This window comes from Urocitellus parryii, chromosome 3 (genome assembly GCF_045843805.1).
Source record: "Urocitellus parryii isolate mUroPar1 chromosome 3, mUroPar1.hap1, whole genome shotgun sequence".
Classification (NCBI taxonomy): Eukaryota; Metazoa; Chordata; class Mammalia; order Rodentia; family Sciuridae; genus Urocitellus; species Urocitellus parryii.
The window spans coordinates 10,926,060-10,944,877 of record NC_135533.1 but is presented as its reverse complement, the minus strand read 5'-3'; the positions used below and the strand labels follow the sequence as shown (position 1 = coordinate 10,944,877).

The following is an 18,818-nucleotide window of genomic DNA, read 5'->3' as shown; positions in this document are numbered from 1 at the left end:
CAATTCTTGAAACTCTAACATGTCCAGTAATGGAATTCTGACATGTCCAGAACTCCAGTCTATTCTTATATGGCCTATCCCCAAATCCTGAGAATCCTCTGGGATGTTGGTATAGAATTTGAATGTCTTTGGCTTGGATTAGTTCTAGATTCTCCAGAACTCCTGCAAGGATAGATGTTGGGTGAGATAAAAGAAAAATAATCTTATATATCATGACCAAGGTCCATGCCCAGTGAAATTCCTCCAGGCTCCCTTTTCAGTAACATCTGTTTCTAAAAACCATATTCATCAAAGCAGGGGAGCAAAATGTCCAAGTTGCATCTTTTACACTAGAAACTCCATATGTGCATTGAGAGGTAGGATTAAGGAGAGAGAGAAAAAGAAGGAGGGAAAGACTAGTAAATTGTCAAGTACATTAGTATAGACCACTTTAATTAGAGCAAAATCATTTACCAAAAAAAAAAAAAAAAGAAAGAAAGAAAAAGAAAGAAATGGTTTTCAGGAAAATCAAAAAGTAGGCCTGAGTATTTGTTTCTGTGGCTCTGAATGTCCAAGTCAAAGTCCCTCTGACATTCTCAAACCCTTAACGGCTGGTCTTCCCAGAGTTACTGAGAACTTCTAGGAAGCAACATATGCTGTTGCCACATTCTGAACTCTCAGCATATCTTTTTAGGCCTAGGGATTTTGAGTTCCCCCTTCCCATTAAAAGCCATGTGCATTATCAGTGTCTTCATAGTCTTTATCTATGCTTTCCTGGATTGCAACTCTCAGAACTCCAATAAAATTATTTTGCTTTTAGTTTCTGGGTTTGAATCAATGTCCTAATTAAAACCACCTGTAAATGTTTTTAGACCCCCAAAATCCTTTTAGTATCAACATGCTCACCTATCAATATAGGAAGTAAAGTCAATATGACATTAGTGAAATATATCTGGTTTCCAGTGAGTATTAATAGCAGGTTACTAATGTTCCCAAACAGTGCTTAATAATTCATGATAGAGTTTTGCCATGGTAAGTCTGTATTTGCAGATTCATGCTCTAGTTTTGGAAAATTTAAGGGAGAAAAACTACATTTTTTGGCCTTTATATTTATGGTACAAATTTTTCTTTCTATGATTCCAATAGATTTAAAATGGAGCTATAAAATTGCTTATGATAGTTTTTCCAGAATCCTCCAATAAAATTGAGGATCTGGGAGAAAAAAAATTTATAATAACTTTGTGTGTGTGTGTGTGTGTGTGTGTGTGTGTGTTAAAAAAGAAATTATTTTCTTGCATTTCTTTTTCTTTGCACTATATGAAATTCATTTCCTTTGAAGGATAGGTAAATTTTACATTTTGTCTCATGGCCATCCTTATATTAAGATGAGATTGTTTTCCAAAAAAAACAGTCAGTACTAATCTTTTCCTGTTCCTTTACTTCAGATATTATTATTTTACAAATTTTTCACCTTGTCGTATGTGAAGTCATCCTTGCTTGAATATTGAGGTCTGTCATGTTTGCAGCTCCATGTCTAACCTCTGTATCCATACAAGGTCACATGTCCATAAGCTTAAATAGATTTTCTCATAATCTTCAAGACTGGTTGAAAATGGGTAGGTATTGATCTTACTGGTTTCCTTCAAGGTTTTCTGTTTTTACTTCTCATTAACCTGTTTACAATGAAACAAGTAGAATTTTTTAACCATTCATATTTTGGAAAACAATTTCATGGAAAATACTTTAACTTCAGGAACAGATAGTGTCCTAAGAATAAGCAGTAAGCTACCCTTCCAGCCCTGTCTCAAGTAACCACTACTATATTCAAAGAGAAACCAAAGGAAGGAAATATTTTCACCAATATTAGACCTGGAAAATATTTCTAACCACAAAATTTGAAGAATTCATGCCAGAATTGGCAAATAATATCAAACTAAAGGACAATGTCAAGGCAGACACAAAATTTCTTTCTAAAATAGAAGTGTCATGATAAAACAAGTAGAAAGGATTCTGGAAAATCAACCCATTTTTCCCTAGTTTAGAGAAAAAACTGGAGGTTTGGGAAAGCCATGGTTGAAATGACATCTATGTCCCTGGGAATCATCTCTTTCCAGCACAGATCTTCAGTGTTTGAAAGCCAAGGAAAGGCTAGGAAATAAATGGTTACTTATTTTATTAGTATTGCCGCCTGCTTAAAGAAGAAGCTCATTTTGATGTGGGAAAATCCTTTCACGCTTGTTGAGGGTAAAATTCACAGTCACTGTGCACCATGGAAGAGCCTGGGATCAGTTGTGGCAGCAGACTTCATTTTTACTAGTGTGAGTGAAAAGCTGTGAACGTTCATCAACAGGGAAACACGAAGCAGTTCTCTTCAGAGGTGGGTGTTCTTGCCCTGAGGAATCACTTACATGCAGGTAACAGTACCAAAGTTGATCTTATCTCATCTCATGACATCAGCTTAACAACAATGACTCTCTCACCCAGTGCTGTTCCAGTATTCAATCACCTGCTTGACAACTTCACTTTCATTTCCACACATCCAAACACAAAATACCTTGAATCCCCCACCAAAATATTCTTCTGAAGTTCACTCAATATATGGTGTTGCTACTCTTCCATTCCCTTGTCTCTCGTTTTCTCACAGTGTGTATCCAGTCCACCGGCAATCCATCCTATTTAGCTCGATGAGAATTCAAAATACATATTGACTTTAGGACTTTGGATCTTGCTACAGTGGAGCATTTTATATCAGACAGTCATTCCCACCAAAGAAAATTTGAAAACCTAGCTAGAAATGTGAAAAGGAATACCTTAGAGCAGATTATGCTAAGTGAGGCTAGCCAATCCCTAAAAAACAAATGCCAAATGTCTTCTTTGATATAATGAGAGCAACTAAGAACAGAGCAGGGAGGAAGAGCAGGAGGAAAAGATTATCATTAAACAGAGACATGAGGTGGGAGGGAAAGGGAGAGAAAAGGGAAATTTCATGGAAATGGAAGGAGACCCTCATTGTTATACAAAATTACATATAAGAGGTTGTGAGGGGAATGGGAAAAAATAAGGAGAGAAATGAATTACAGTAGATGGGGTAGAGAGAGAAGATGGGAGGGAGGGGGAGGGGGGATAGTAGAGGATAGGAAAGGTAGCAGAATACAACAGTTACTAATAGGGCATTATGTAAAATTGTGGATGTGTAACCGATGTGATTCTACAATCTTTGTAATGTTTTGAATAACCAATAAAAAAAGAAAATATATATACATACACAATGAGTTTTATTAAACCATCAATAAAAAATAAAATTATGGCATTTGCAGGAAAAAAAAGAAAAGGAATACCTTACTGAAAGAATTAGAGGGTTTTCTAGGCAAAAATTCAAAATTCAGCATTGTAAAGAGAAGGAAGAGCAAACACATTCAGCTGACCTTCATTCTCAACTTTTATGGTGGTTAAGAGACTGAACATAAAGGGAATTTACAGTCACCTCACAGCTGAGACCACTCTAGTTACATTTCAGAGCCATCAAGGAATGTCCCTCCCATCTGTCAGGTAGGATTTCGGAACCACTATTCTCTAGGAGTAAGGATGAGTAGCAAAAGAAAAACCACCCATATTCCAGTAAGCTCATCTGAAGTGATTTGTCCCTAAGATTATTACCTACTAGAAGCCGAATAAATCCTCTCTTGAGGAGGGTAATGTCAAGCCTCACATCACCCCTATAATTTTTCATACACATTGTTCAACATTCAATAAAAATGATCTGTCTTAGAAGATAAGACAAAAATTCTGAAGATGAGGGTAAAAAAAACCTGATGGCAAAATTAATTCCAGGGAAATATAGATATTGGTGCTATCAGACACAAATTTAAAACAACTGAATAAGGCAAGATGTGGTGGCACACACCTGTATGCCAGGTATTGAGGAGGCTGAGAGAAGAGGATCACAAGTTTGAGGTCAGTTTGGGTAACTTAGTGAGATCCTGTCTTTTTTTTTTTTTTTTTTTTTTAAAGAGCAGGGTGTGGGCTGGGGATGTGGCTCAAGTGCCGCCCGGGTTCGATCCTCAGCACCACATACCAACAAAGATGTTGTGTCTGCCGAGAACTAAAAAATAAATATTAAAAATTCTCTCTCTCTCTCTCTCCTCTCTCTCCTCTCTCTTAAAAAAAAAAAGAGCAGGGTGTGGGGAAGGGAATAAGTATGTGGCTCAGTGACAGAGTACCCCTGGGTTCAATCCCCAGTATCCCCCCCCCACAAAACATTAACATGTCTAATATTTAAGGAGACTCCTTTTTTGTATAGTACCAAAAAGAATCCAACAGGCCAGGCATGGTGGCTCATGCCTATAATCCCAATGGCTCAGGAGACTGAGGAAGGAGGGTCGCAAGTTCAAAGCCAGCTGCAACAACTTAGCGAGCTTTTCAGCAATGCATGAAGATCCTGTTTCCAAATAAAAAGTAAAACAGGCTGGGGATGTTTCTCAGTGGTTAAGAAATCTGGGTTCAATCCCTGGTACAAAAAAAAAAAAAAAAAAGAAAAAGAAAAAGAATCAACTTAGATGAAAAGTTAAATTCCTTAAGGTGAAAAGCTACCAAAGCCCACATATGAAAAAACTTAAAAAACCCTGAACCCTGAGAAAAGTTTAATATATAGTTAAAAATCCTCCCATGAGGAGAAACCCAGGTCAAGATAGTTCTAATAAATTCCATCAAATATACAAGAATGATAGGCTACTAGTTGTACACAAATTCTCCTAGAAGATAGAAAACAAAAGATTGCTCACCACATTATTTTATGAATTCTTATTTACCTTGATAGTAAAACCAAAGATATTGCAAGAAAAAAATCATAAAATAATAACCCTCACAAATAGACACAAACAGCTAATAAAATATTAGCAAATCTGGTCCATCAATATACCAAGCATAATGAGGAAAATTTATTTAAAAACTCAAGGTTGGTTCAACATTCAAAGTCAATTAAACCAATGTGTTTCATTTATTAACAGACTGAAATGAAAATTTGATTGATCATCCTAAGGCAACAAATATAATTCAACATTAACTCATGACAAATATTTTTAAACATAACCCTTAACCAATAAGCAATATCTACAAATAACTTTCAGGTAACATTACCCTTAATGGTGAAAGACAGAAAAATTCCCTTCTAAGACTAAAGACATGTCCTTTGTATGTATGCTCACAATTTTTCTTCAACTGAAAGTTGCAGCACAGTAATAAGGTAAGAAAAATAAGTAAATAAAAACAATGTATATCAGAAATAAATAAAAATTATTTTATGTCTCAGGCCACATTATTATAGACATAAAAAATAACAAAGAATCTACAATAATGCTTCTAGAACTAAAAAGGGAGTTTTGCAAGGTCACAAGTTGCCAAAACTAATATGTATACATACATATATATGTGTATATAATATATCTTTATACACACCACACACACACACACACACACACACACACACACACACATATACACACACAGAGAGAGGGGACACATTGGAACATTACCAATGTTAGAGAAGTAGGAAATTTCAAGTTTCAATATTTTATTGAAACTCCCTTCAATAAAATAATGAATTATATGACAAAAAAAGTCACAATTGACTTTTGCAGAACTATGGAATCTAGTATGATTTACAATATTCAGGAGAAAGATGAATGAAGGTAGAAGCTGCTGCATTGCAATAAGAATGTCTGTGGCATTTAAATTATCCACCGATTATGCCTCATTTACCAGGTTGGTGGCAACTTTTACAGATTACCAGGACTGCTGTGAAACTGGGGTAGCATGAAGGACCCTTCATTTTTGCCAAGGTCTCGGCTTTGCACAGAATCACGAGCCACCACACACCTTGTAGATTCAAACAGCAATCCTTTATTCCCGAACTCACACCGGCCTCTACAAACACGTTCTGCTCCAATCTCCAATAAGCCGCCGCCCCAAATCCTACTCCACGAGGCTTTTTCCAAATCCCATTTGAATCTCACGAGAACTCAACGGGAACAAGCAGCAGGAACACCCTAATCCCAGCAGCAATAATCTTCAACCTCCAACTTCCCTAAAACCCCTATTGTCTTAAACCGGGAAATGCCTTAAAACAGGAACACCCTAAACCCAAGGACCGGGATACTTCCTCAAACCTGGATCCACCCTCGATCACCTTGAGCAGGGTCATCTTACTAAAGCATACATGCAATGTCCCATCGAATGTCCTCTAAGCAGCATGGGGTACGCTGGCAAGGAGATTTTGATGCTTCATTCCTACTTGGTAATGGCCCTCAGCACATTTTGATTCTTGCAATCATGCTAGAAAGATTTCAGACACATTACTCATAATAACAGGTGTGAGTTTATTAGAGGGGCTAATGTTTTAGTCAGCTTTTGTGTTGCTGTGACCAAAAGACCCCATGAGAACAACATAGGGATGGAAAGTTTATTTGGGGCTCACGGTTTCAAAAGTCACAGTTCATATACAGTTGACTCCATAGCTCAGGCCTGAAGTAATACAGAACATCATTGTGCAAGGACATGGTGAAGAAAAGTAGCTCAGGACATGGCAATAAGAAGCGGAGAGGGTCCTGCTTACCAGGCACAAAATATAAACCCCCAAGGCGCACTCCCAGTGACCCACTGCCTGCCACTGACCACCTGCCTATAGGTACCACCCAGTTAATCCACATCAGTGGGCTCACGCACTGATGAGGATAGTGACCCAATCACTTTACCTCTAAACTTTCTTGCATTGTTTTACCTGTGAATTGTTTGGTGACACCTCATATCGAAACCATATCAGATAAGAAAGGAAAAATAAAACACTGTCAAAGGACAGTGGGTCGGCTCAGAGAGAAGAATGGTACACCCCTCTTGCCTTCCAGTTCTATTGGGGGTCCCCGGGAATTTTCCAGAGTCTAGTTCAAGTCCACTTCTGATTTCTGACTCACAGCGCAGGGACGACAGAGACTGCCTCAAAGTCATTGTGTGGTGATCACAGAGTTAGAGATTTTAAGGAACTTGTACATCCCTGCTTTTGCCTCAATTTTCTGCCCTCTTAATTGGTTTATTATTCTTTGAATAACCCCCATCAAGATTTCTTTGTGAAAGTTTTGATGTTTTCATTGCAAGAGAGATTCGGGGTTGGGAGAAGTTTGATGATAAGGGAGCTTCTAGGCCTCCTGGTAGGGCACGACATGATCTTGAAACAATAGTTGTTTTTTTTTTTTTCTTTTTTTAAGTCGTAACTACGACTTGGGGAGGTTTCAATATACCCAGCCCCCATCTTCCAAGTGCTTATTCGTCAGATAAGGCTCCCCGCGGTTTTCAGTCACCCTTCACTACCTTCCCTGCTCACCCCATTAATGGCTGACTAGCTACCTAAGGGCAACTGTTGAGGTGATAGCCCCCACTTCTGGGCCAGGTTACCAGTGTGATGAAGAGCAATTAGGAACCTTCTCAAAGGCAATGGGTTAAGTTTCAATTTATCTATAATCCAACTAAAAATGTGGTGGCACAGAACTTACCTTTGTTTTGCTTGGCTGAGGGTCTTAATAAACAGACAGGATTGACAGATAGTAAAACAGAGGCAGGAAGTTAAGGCAAGGGACCCCCCTTACCCCCCCCCCAAAAAAAAGGCTTCTCTAAATGTACTGGCTACTCCATGAAGTTAATCTGTACAAACTTGCCAAACATTCCAGTCAACTCTTTTGTCCCAGGGAGACAGGGAGAGGGAAAGAAGACTGACCTGAATGGAAGCTACAAACTCAACAACTAGAGGGGCACAGCCAATTAGAAATCTTGGCTATTTTCCTATTCTTAATTAGCATAGATGTTGACCAATAGCCTTTGCAGCACTTTTCCTACATCTGATTAGCCTAGTTATTTTTTTCTTTTTTTTTTTTTGTGTGTGTGTGTACCAGGAATTGAACCCAAGGGAACTTAACTACTGAGCCACATCCTCAACCCTTTTATGGATTTTATTTAGAGACAGAGTCTTGCTGAGTTGTTTAGGGTTTCACTAAGTTGCTAAGGCTGGCTTTGAACTTACGGTTCTCTTGCCTCAGCCTCTCAAGCTGCTGGGATTATGATTAGCCTAGATATTGATTGGTGTCCATACCCAGTAGAAATATAAGCCCCTAGATTAGTATACTTAACCCATTATCAGGTCCTCTCTTGCCTGGTAAGAGCTCTGTTTCTTTGGTTCTCACTCAAGTAAATTCTGCTTTTTCACTCTCATTCTCCATTGTCCATGGGTTTCATTCTTGAATTTGCACAAGGCCCCAGAAAGAAGTCACGGGCAGTTGGCTGGGTCCTGCCGTTTACACAAAATGGGCACAACCTACTGAGGAGAGCTGCAACCCAGTTAGATCCCTCTCACTGCTGCTGAAGAATCTGATCCTGCCTCCTGAGACCACTGCTAATATCAGTGGGCACTCCTCTGTGAATTGCTGCCTCTGCAGCAATTTCAGTTGCCTGAAACCCTTCAGTGAAACCCTTCAGTGAACACAGCAGCAGAAGCGGAGAATCTGGTTCCTCTCTAACTCCAGTTTCATTACCAGGACTAGGATAGCTTCCCAGGTAGACTTTGGTGAATACACTTGAGGGCAAAAGCATTGGTTGTAGAAGTTGCAGATAGATCAAAAAGCTGGGAAGGAAGGAGTTGTAAAGAAAATACATTGGGGAATAATGACTCTTAAAAACTCAGGTGTGTACCAGAAATCCATACACACATCTAAGACTGAAAAATCCATATATAAATCCAGGTCTGAGAACATCCTAATATTTCACTTCCAGATGACCTTCAGGATCTACCCAGTATCAAGTCAAAGCCAAAGCAGAGTTGTAAATAGCCCCACTGTTGAAGCTGTGCCCCATGCAGAATCACATGTCCATCCGTGAATGAATAGATAATGGACTGCAGCACAGGGGACCATCAAGCAGTGATAAAGAATGAATTATTCCTTACAGTTAAAAAACCTGGACATAACACAACAACAGATAGAGGAGGGTTCTGAGCAAAAGAAGACAAGTGCCCAAGGACCTCAGGAGAACAGCACAGTAAGCTCACTGGGTCTTTTCATTGCTTTTTGTCCATCCTGGACAGAGATCTATCAGGCTAGAACCAAGAGTAGACGTAGACCAAAAAGCTTTGAGAAAACCTGCCTAGCTGAACTCCAGGATGAATGACAGTGTGTCAGTCCGTCATAGAATGCAGTCAATTTGTATCTCTGAAATACTGCCAATCTGTTTAGGATTATTTGCATGAATTTTTTGATTCCTAGAGTTAAAAATATAATCACAGTAATTCAGGGAGTCCTCTTACAGTAGGTGGGCCTTTCTACCTCTGGAGGAGAAGCATGCTCCCCATTCCTCTGCCACCACACAGGTAATGAGAGCATGGGCAACTAACTACTCTTCGGTGGAAATTCTGTCATTTTTCTCTTAGCCACCAGCACATCACAATAGTTTAAGTCCAAAATTCTGGTTAATATCAAATGTTACATTTCAGGGGATATCAGAACATTTTTTTAGAATTGGAGATAAATTAAGGCCAGAGATATGAAAGAGCTGGATCCTGTTTCCTTGCTGTGATTTGGTTTTCATACTTCAGTCTTGTAAGAGAAGCTATATTAAAGGTTTCTTGCTCAATTACCGTAAGCATGAGTGGCACTTCAGATTAAATTGTTTATAGCTTTCAATATCTCCTTTTACCATTTCATGAAACCATAGTGAACTTGACATCTTTTCTTTGTGGGAGGGCTACTTGACATTTCTGTAGGCACAGAGAATTATGTCCCAGAATGTGAAATTCAAGTTAAGTGGTTCCCAAAGGCAGCTGACAACATAGAAATGAACTCATCGTGATAAATGTATTTAGCACACAATTATGGCATAAGCATTGAAAGTGAAAACTTTTATTTTAAACCCTTGCTAAAATGTAGCAATACCAGTCTACTGCAAATGTCAACATCTCCCTGAGAGCACTGATCCTGATTCCCATAAGCCAAAGATAGAATACTAAAAGAAAATCTGGAAATGCAGGTTGAAGTGGAGTAATTTTTTTCTTCTCTATATTTCAAGAAATAATAAATTAAAATAAAGTTCTTTTCAAAGTATGTGGTCATAAGTGATTTCCCCCCTTATGGAGTTAATATTATGTAAAACAAATAAGAAGGTCACAATAGGCAAATAAAATTTCCCTTGGATCCCACAAGAGACTTGGACTGCCATTGCCAAGGTTCTTTCCTCTTGGGTCTTGGCAGAGGTGTAGGGAAATTCTTGATGCTCTATAAAGCCTTCAGAACCCACAGATCTCACAACGGGGTGTGCCTAAGAGTACGGCAGCACTGCCCAGGAAGGTGGTGGGTGCTCGGGCCCCAGGGTGCTGGAAGGGGCAGCCCACTGCCAGGTGGCACAGGCATGGTCTCAGTGCCCACGGCTGTCATCTCCCCTGGTGCTGGCCATCAGTGTGACAGCAGTGTGGTAATCTGGGCCCATTCGCTACTTCCAGGTGTAGGCAGTGGGTTCCTCACGTCTATTCAATACCTGAATCATGTTTTTCTACTTCTTCCCACTTTAGAATCAGTGAAGAATTCATCTTCACATTCGGCCCCACTAGAGGCTGCTGAGCTGAGGTAAGTGTCCCCTCCAAGAGCATCCTCATGGGCAGCTCTGTGTCAGACTCCTATGGCACAGTGATATTTAACTCCAAATGCTCCATGCCTCTTCTTTCTATCCACCTTTAATTCCCAGCAATCAGTTTGGATGGTATTCTCCTTTTCTGAAATCTAAGTGCAGTCAGCTCTGCAGCAAGTGGCTGAATAGATTCTTCCCACCACTTCTCAGAGATATCCCATGGTATTGGACCAAAAATAAGCCCACGATCTGATCCCAGTCTTTAGGTCCCTACCATGCTCCCTGAGATCCCTGTGCTGCAGACTCTACAACCTCCTGGCCCTTTATTTATGACAGTGATTACAAATCTGCTGCTGTCTTGGCAAGGCATGAAGGCTATGTGTCTACCACTTTTGAATTACTTGGAAACTACCTTCATAGAGAATCCAGACAAAATTAGAAGAAACAGTCTATGTTGCTAGCATGTGAGTGGAGTGAAGCTAGATGTTTGATTCTAAATCATTGGTAAAATCTGCTACGAGGGGTAGCCTGTTTGAATATGCTGTAGTGGAGTAAAACTGTCACGGGTAAAAGGGTCCATAGGTTCCATACTAAAATAATACACTTAAATAGCATCATGCCTCCCACCAGTGCATCATAATTAGTGCCTATCAGGCTTTATTTAGTTCATGAGAAATAAGGAACTATCTCCCTCTCTTTCTCTTTTGCTTCCTCTAGGAACACAAAGTTACTTGTGTGAACAGGTCTGGTTAAATATATTCATTTTTGTTTCTTTATCAAACATCACGAGCTGGAATAATGTTCTTTCTCCTCTTTGTGTGTATCTTTAAGTGTCTGTCATTAAGTGTCTTCCAACTCTTCTACCAATCTCCGGTGGAGTGTCATCCAAACCCACCCTCTCACATCAAACCCAGGGTGCATTGTGAGGTCACTATCATGCTCCTGACAAACATCAGCAATCACTTCTCGTCCTTAGTAGGAGATGGCCCTGGACCCCTTGCTGTTGTGTGTGTAGGGCCCCCTGATCTGGCCCTTGACAAGCTTTCCTCCCTGCCCCTTCCTGTTCATTCATCAGTTTGCAGCTCACGCAGCATTAGGCCATGTGTAGGCGTTGCTTGCCTGAGTGTGCCAGGCTGTTTTGGTGCTCTGTGCCTGTTCCCACTCTGATTCATATGCCCAGAATGCCTCGTCTTGCTTATTTATACCTTAGACCTTATCCCAGGATTATCTCATCTCTAGTGCATTTACCAAACAGTTCGATGTGTTCATTTCCGCTTGGTACATCTGATTAAATACATTCTTCTGTCGTATGGTTTTCTTTTTTAATCTTTAATGTTCTGCTCCTATAATGGAATTTTGGTGGATGAGAGAACATTTCCTAAAGTATTACATTTTATATTTAAGTGTAAAAAAGTGGTGGTCCACAATCTGATTTTCCTCATTGACATGTGAGTCACCCGGGTGGTTAAGGGTGTGCCTTTGTGTAATTTCAAGTTTATCACTCTCTATCTTGGAAGTGTTACTTCATATGTCTGTGAAATGAGAATGATTACATTTCATTAACCTTATATTGTGGATTACATGGGATATTGTTTGAAAATCAAACTTCCTGGCACCTGGTAAATGTTCAATAAATGATTATCAGAGGATATTGTAGACTGTTAAAACTAATCAAAACACAGCCCTACCAAATTCTTGTCCATGGCCATTTCCTGAACTATGAGAAAAATGTCTATAAAAATCCTGTTTCCCTGTCTTAGAAAATGGCAAAATTTCTAAGTAATAAGCTATGTTCTTGAGATTTCCCCTGACTTCTTTCTCTCCCCCACTCCCACACGCAGACCATCAATTACTGTTAAAGTCTTTGCATCTAAAACGCACCTAATTCTATCTACTTCTCTGCAACCACCGGAGTCAAGGTCACTGTTGGCTTCTCTCAAGCAGGCTCACTCTTGGCTCTGGGAAGTGCACCTTGAATGACAGCTGTCTTTCCTTAATGAAAGTCATTTCGTGCTTCACTCACCTTCAGACCCTTGTTTGTGTCCTCTTACATTTAGGACACTTATTTAGAGCCTTTATTATGACCTGGAGGACCTTGCCCGTTCTGGCCCTGCCTACGTTTCCCACCTCTTCCTGGCTCGGTTTCCACTCACCACGGAACAGCAATGGCCTCATTTACTTCACTCTGCAAAGCACTGAGTCCTGAAATCCTCCTCTGCCCCAAAGTCCACATTCCAGATCACACTCGCATTATTATCTGTTTTTTTTTAACCTTCATAGAAAATGTTTCAGGTTTATTTATTCATTTATATATCTGATTCTTAAAAAAAACCAAAAACCTCCATGCAGAGACACCCATTCTCACCCCCAAGAACCCAAAGCTCCTGATAGCAAGGCTCACGTCTGCCTTGCTCACCACTCTGCTGGGCTCATGGTAGTTACCCTCCTCCCTCCCATTGTCCTGACTCACCTTCTTTCCTGCTCTATCTAATATGAGCCCCTTTCATGCTGATTGTAATTTATAGTTTATGTGAAATGTCATTTGCATGATCTCATTTGTATTTAGATTCACAGAAATATCAGCTGAATTCACTTTAATATTCACATTTGTGAAAGAGGAAACTGGGTCTCAGGGTAAGATTTCAGGGTCACATTGCAGTACCTGGGACAGACCTGGGACTAGAATGAAGTCATGTTTATTTCATACTGCAGAGCCCAACTCCTCCCATCTCACCTTCTCACATGCTTCACAGACAATGACAGCTGATCTCCATCTCCAGCAATGCTAGGAAAAGAAATAGTATGTGAAGGATAAATGAGTTGTCGGGAAGAACTTCCAGAGTTCAGAGCAGGTGGTGGGACAGGAAGGCTGGTGTATCTCTTGAGACTGGCAGTTGTAACATGGAGCACAGAGGTTTGATAGTCACTTGGGTGGTGGTTGTGAAGATAGCCTTGGATTTTAGCTAGAGCTTGGATTTAGACCTAGACTTGAACACAATTCCTGTCTTGCTATCAGTGGGAACTTGGTAAGTTACTTAATGCCTACCCAAGACACAGTTTCTTATTATTTCTTATTCATCATTAAAATGGATATAATAAAACATGTGAGATTATGTAGTAATTAAATTATGTTTGCATAATATATCCAGTTCATGAGCTAACCTAGAACATGCTATTAATAAATAACTGTTATTGTTATTGATAGTCAGAGAAGGCAAGGCTAAAGACTCTAACTGGATCATGGACTCTGACCAAATGACTCTTTCCCCCAGGAGAGCTAAGCCCTGTGTCCTCAATATGGAGGTGGAGAACCAGACCCGGGTCACCAAGTTCATTCTGGTGGGGTTCCCTGGGAGCTTGAGCATGCGCACAGCAGTGTTCCTGATGTTCCTTGTGGCCTACGTTCTGACAGTGACTGAAAATGTGACCATTATTCTGTTGGTGCAACAGAACCGGCCACTGCACAAGCCTATGTACTTCTTCCTGGCCAACCTGTCCTTCCTGGAGACCTGGTACATCTCTGTGACTGTGCCCAAGTTGCTGTTTAGTTTTTGGTCTATGAGCAACAGCATCTCCTTCACGCACTGTATGATACAGCTTTACTTCTTCATTGCGCTCATGTGCACAGAGTGTGTTCTCCTGGCTGCCATGGCCTACGACCGTTATGTGGCCATCTGCCGCCCACTCCACTACCCCACCATCATGAGTCACGGGCTCTGTTTCCGACTGGCTCTGGGTTCCTGGGCCATCGGCTTTGGCATCTCTTTGGCAAAGATCTACTTCATCTCCCGCCTCAGCTTCTGTGGCCCCAATGTTATCAATCACTTCTTCTGTGACATCTCGCCAGTGCTGAACCTCTCCTGCACAGACATGTCCAGAGCTGAGTTGGTGGACTTCATCTTGGCCCTGGTCATCTTCCTCTTCCCACTCTCCATCACTGTCCTGTCCTACGGATGCATTCTGGCCACTGTTGTACGCATGCCCACGGGAAAGCAGAAAGCCTTCTCCACGTGTGCTTCCCACCTTGTGGTGGTCACCATCTTCTATTCTGCCACCATCTTCATGTATGCCCGGCCCCGAGCCATCCACGCCTTCAACATGAACAAAATCATTTCCGTCTTCTACGCCATCGTCACCCCCGCTCTCAACCCTTTCATTTATTGCCTAAGAAATCGAGAGGTGAAAGAAGCTCTGAAGAAACTCATCTATGGCCAAGCCACTGGATCTGACTAGTTTATTAGGATTGATCAGAAAAAAAAAAGGAAGAGAGATTGCCTGCCCTGTCTGCGGACATCCTTCCCCTTTTAGTGCCTCAGCTGGACATCCATTGGGCAAGCCTGCCATCCCTGTGCCCTCAGCAATCCCAGCCCGGGGTCACATCTGCACATGGGCTCTGTGTTCTGTGGGGAGACACACCATGTAGAGAGCCCGGGGAAAAGAATCGCCTTTGCCTGTGACCCAAGTGGAGTTTTTAAGATTGTGAGTAAATCAATAGCTGAGTTAAGTGAGGTGAGGGATGGTGGAGTCAGATGTTTCTGGAATGAGCAAACATGAAGAGCTCTGAGGTCAACAGATCTGGTGGTGGCTTCCTTTCCCACCTTCCTGACTGACAGGGAACCACTCCCTCGCCAGTCCCATCTCCAGGTGCAGGGAGTAAATCATGGCGGAGGGACTAGGGGCTGCTCTTTGAGTCTCCCTAAGACTTTTGCCAACACCTACTCACCTGTCTGAAATCCCTTCCTGCTTCAGATAGAGGGCTTTCTTTCATCTGTGAGTGATCATACCTTCTACAGATACACTTGGTCTTATATAATTCATATGGTTGCCTTGGTTGAATTTTATATCTCCCTGTAAGATGTTTGACTAACAATGTTCAGCTGTATCCTCTAACAGATGAGCATAAAACAGATGATAAATAACTGTCATTAAATATATTAATTGCTGGATAAATTTGCTCTCATTGTTTCTCTCTCTCTCTCTCTCTCTCTTTTTCCAGAACCCAGTATTTTCTCATTCCTCTTCCTTTTTCTTTCACTTTTTTGTCCTTTACTCTTTCTACATTCATATAAGATACAAGGTAACAGCCCAATTTTAGGATTTGGTAGGGATGTTCTTTCTGTCCCAGTGATTCTCAAATCATTTATTTATCCAACACCCTACACGCATACACAAGACCTTTTTCATCAGACACACGGATGTGCCATCCTTTGTTCACTGTGTTGCCAATGGCAACAGGAGCTCTACTTTAAGCAACATTCATTATAACATGCCCACATCAACAGGAATGTAATGTTTTATATGAATAGTTTTAAACAGAAACATGTATTACATTTGCAACATCTTTTATCTAAGTACAAACAACACTTTCAAGAGCAATTTCTCCTTATTTTCAAGTAAGAAGCATTATAGGTAATATTATGTGCTCCATTTTATAAATTGCCAGAACAGATGTTCCAGGATGTAAATCACATATTCCTATAAAGAGTGGGGAGCAGAGGTCAAAGCCCAGATCTCCTGACTCAGCCTTGGGTGTTCTCTCTCTGGCATGTGGGGTTTCCCAAGAGCAAGACATTCCTCTTCAGAATGTGCAAGATAATTGTTAAAGGGATGTAGTTGGAATCACGCATTACTATACCTGGAGCACAGCTAATAAAGTAAAACTGCATGAGTGTGAAGTATAGAGTCAAGGAAAGAAAAGACAGCAAGGTGAACTAGATTCATACCTCACTTTGGAGAACAAATGTACAAAAGAATGGAAATGATTTAATGTTTGCTCCTGGCAAGTATTTTTGACCCTTAATACCATAAATTAGCAATTATGAATATATTTCCATTTGAAACCCATTTTTTAAAAAGAATTATTTTCTGGAGACTTCAGTAAGTCAAGCCATGATGGCACAATCATGTGGGAATATGAAATATGCGCATTAATAACAGGCAAAGACATGTTCTCTAGGGATTAGGAAATAAAGGATAAAGAACCTGGTAAAAATCTGGGTTGTAGGCCCAAATCTTTTTTTATCAAATGACCTTGGAAAAGCCATCTAACTCTCTGAAACACTGAGTGCTTATGCGTAAAATAGCAACAATAATACTTGCTCTGCCTGACTTATAAGATCAGCTAATGTGACACCAAATACCTTAACTATTAAATATCTTGGGCAGTGTAAGATCAAAGCAAGCTGCCACTTGGTTAGGGTTTACCTGGGGAAAAAGTTGGGAAGAACATGCTCTCTGACCTTCTAGAGATGCCCCATACTACCTGGGCCCCTGATACCTACTCCAGGAAGCTACAAATGTAAGGGATGGTTGTTCCCTTATTATTTCCACAAGTGCCCGGGTAACAAAAAGTGTAGAAGTAGGGTTCCTTGGTAAATTATATTAAGTTGTGTTTCAAAGAATAAATGAGTCAGTAATGCAGCCTTGACCTTCCTGTGAAAGGAACTCCTACATGCATAGAAAGCAGAGGTCCAGATATGATCTTTGTGGGAATCTACCTCAAGAGAGAGAAGATGATTTATCGCAGTCTAACAGTTCACATAGGAACACGCTGTTTATAATGTGTCACACACAAAGTAAACTCAAACTTTTAGACCGGTCTGCTTGGTGTTACTTGAGTTTGTGAGGTAACTGTGACCCAAGTCTAATAGTCCATTTTCAAAGTTTACCCAGAGATCAAAAGTGCTGAAGATGTGGGTTTTAACACCAAACCTAGTATATACCTTAATACACTCTATTCATTTAGCTAATATTTACTAAGTACCTACAATTTTTTTCATAGTGATACAATAAGAACAAAATACAAAAACTTGTTGCTGTCCTGAGTAGGAACAGATAGCAGACAATACATTTTTATACACATAATACCTACATACATATGGCTGTAGGTTGAATGGAGGCTCCCCAAAAGGTATGTTTATATCCTCAATCTGGAACTTGTGATCATGAAACTTATTTGGGAGAAGGATGTTTGAAATGTAATGAAGTTAAGAATCTCACAATAAAACTCTTCTGGGTTTCTGGTTGGGGCAGTCCCCAAGTCCAATGACAAGTACCTTATATGAGAGAGAAGGGGAGGAGACAGAGGAGACAGCCATTTGAAGATGTAGGTGGAGACTGGGGTTAAGCATCCACACACCAAGGGATGCCTTGAGCCACCCCTTCCAGAAACTGGAGACACAAGAAAGGGTTCTCCCCTAGAGCATTCAACTCAGCCCTGTTGACATTGTAACTTCAGATCTCTGGCCTCCAGAATTGTAAGAAGATAGTTTCTTGTTGTAAGTCATCACTATTGTGGTGACTTTTTACAGAAGCCACAGGATCTGAATGCATAGAACAGTTCAGGTGGCCATAATGATTATGTGAATGATTATGTGGGGAATGTGGAAGGATAATAGGAAATACTGAAGGAGATTTGAAGATGGTTGCAGAAGCTCTTACAGAGGAAGTGGCATTGGAGTGAGAGTGAGGGAGGAAGACACATGGCTACTTGGACAACGAACACTCCAGGCAGAAGAAACAGTAAGTGCAAATGTGGGATCGTAGTCATGTGTCTGAGGGACACTGAGGATACCATGAGGCCGGAACAGTGAACAAGTGTAGTTGGAGAGAAGGTGAGAGACAAGAGGAGGCCAGGCTGGGTGGAACTCTGCAGTCCAGGGTCAGCATTTGGTTTTAGTCAGCTTTGGTTTGCTGTAACTAAAATCCTAACAAGAGCAACTTAGAGGAGGGAAAGTTTATTTGGGGTTCACAGTTTCAGAAGTCTCAGTACATAGAAGGCTGACCCTTTTGCACTGGGCCCACATTGAGGCAGCACATCACAGGGGAAAGGCACAGTGGAGGAAGCAGAGAAAGAGAAAGGGGGGGTGAAGAAGTGGCCTCAGAAAGAACAATCCTTCCAGGTCAAATCCTCAGTGACTCACCTCCTGCAGCCATGCCCCATCTGCCTACAGTTACCACCCAGTCATTAGGTAATCGTTCTGACAATCTAATGCCTTTACCATTGAATGTTCGTGCATTAACAGAATTTATGGGAGAAACCTCACAGCTAAACCATAACATTCCATCCCAGGCCCCCAGAAACTCACATCATCTTACAATACAACATGCATTTAGACCATCTTCAAAAGTTCCATATTTTAAACAATTTCAGCATTTCCCCAAAGTCTACATTTAAGTCTCCCCTG

At 40.7% G+C, this 18,818-nt stretch overlaps 1 protein-coding gene across 1 annotated transcript; it reads left to right on the top strand.

Moving 5' to 3' along the window:
• Positions 1-13,926: 13,926 nt before the first annotated feature.
• On the top strand, positions 13,927-14,865 carry Or6b1 (olfactory receptor family 6 subfamily B member 1). Its single transcript, XM_026409402.2, has one exon. The coding sequence runs from the start codon at positions 13,930-13,932 to the stop codon at positions 14,863-14,865; it is 936 nt and encodes a 311-aa protein (XP_026265187.2). The 5' UTR covers positions 13,927-13,929.
• Positions 14,866-18,818: the final 3,953 nt, after the last annotated feature.

What these genes read in the sequence shown, in the direction of transcription:
- Or6b1 (XM_026409402.2), top strand. Translation starts at nt 13,930, where the DNA reads ATGGAGGTGGAGAACCAGACCCGGGTCACCAAGTTCATTCTGGTGGGG.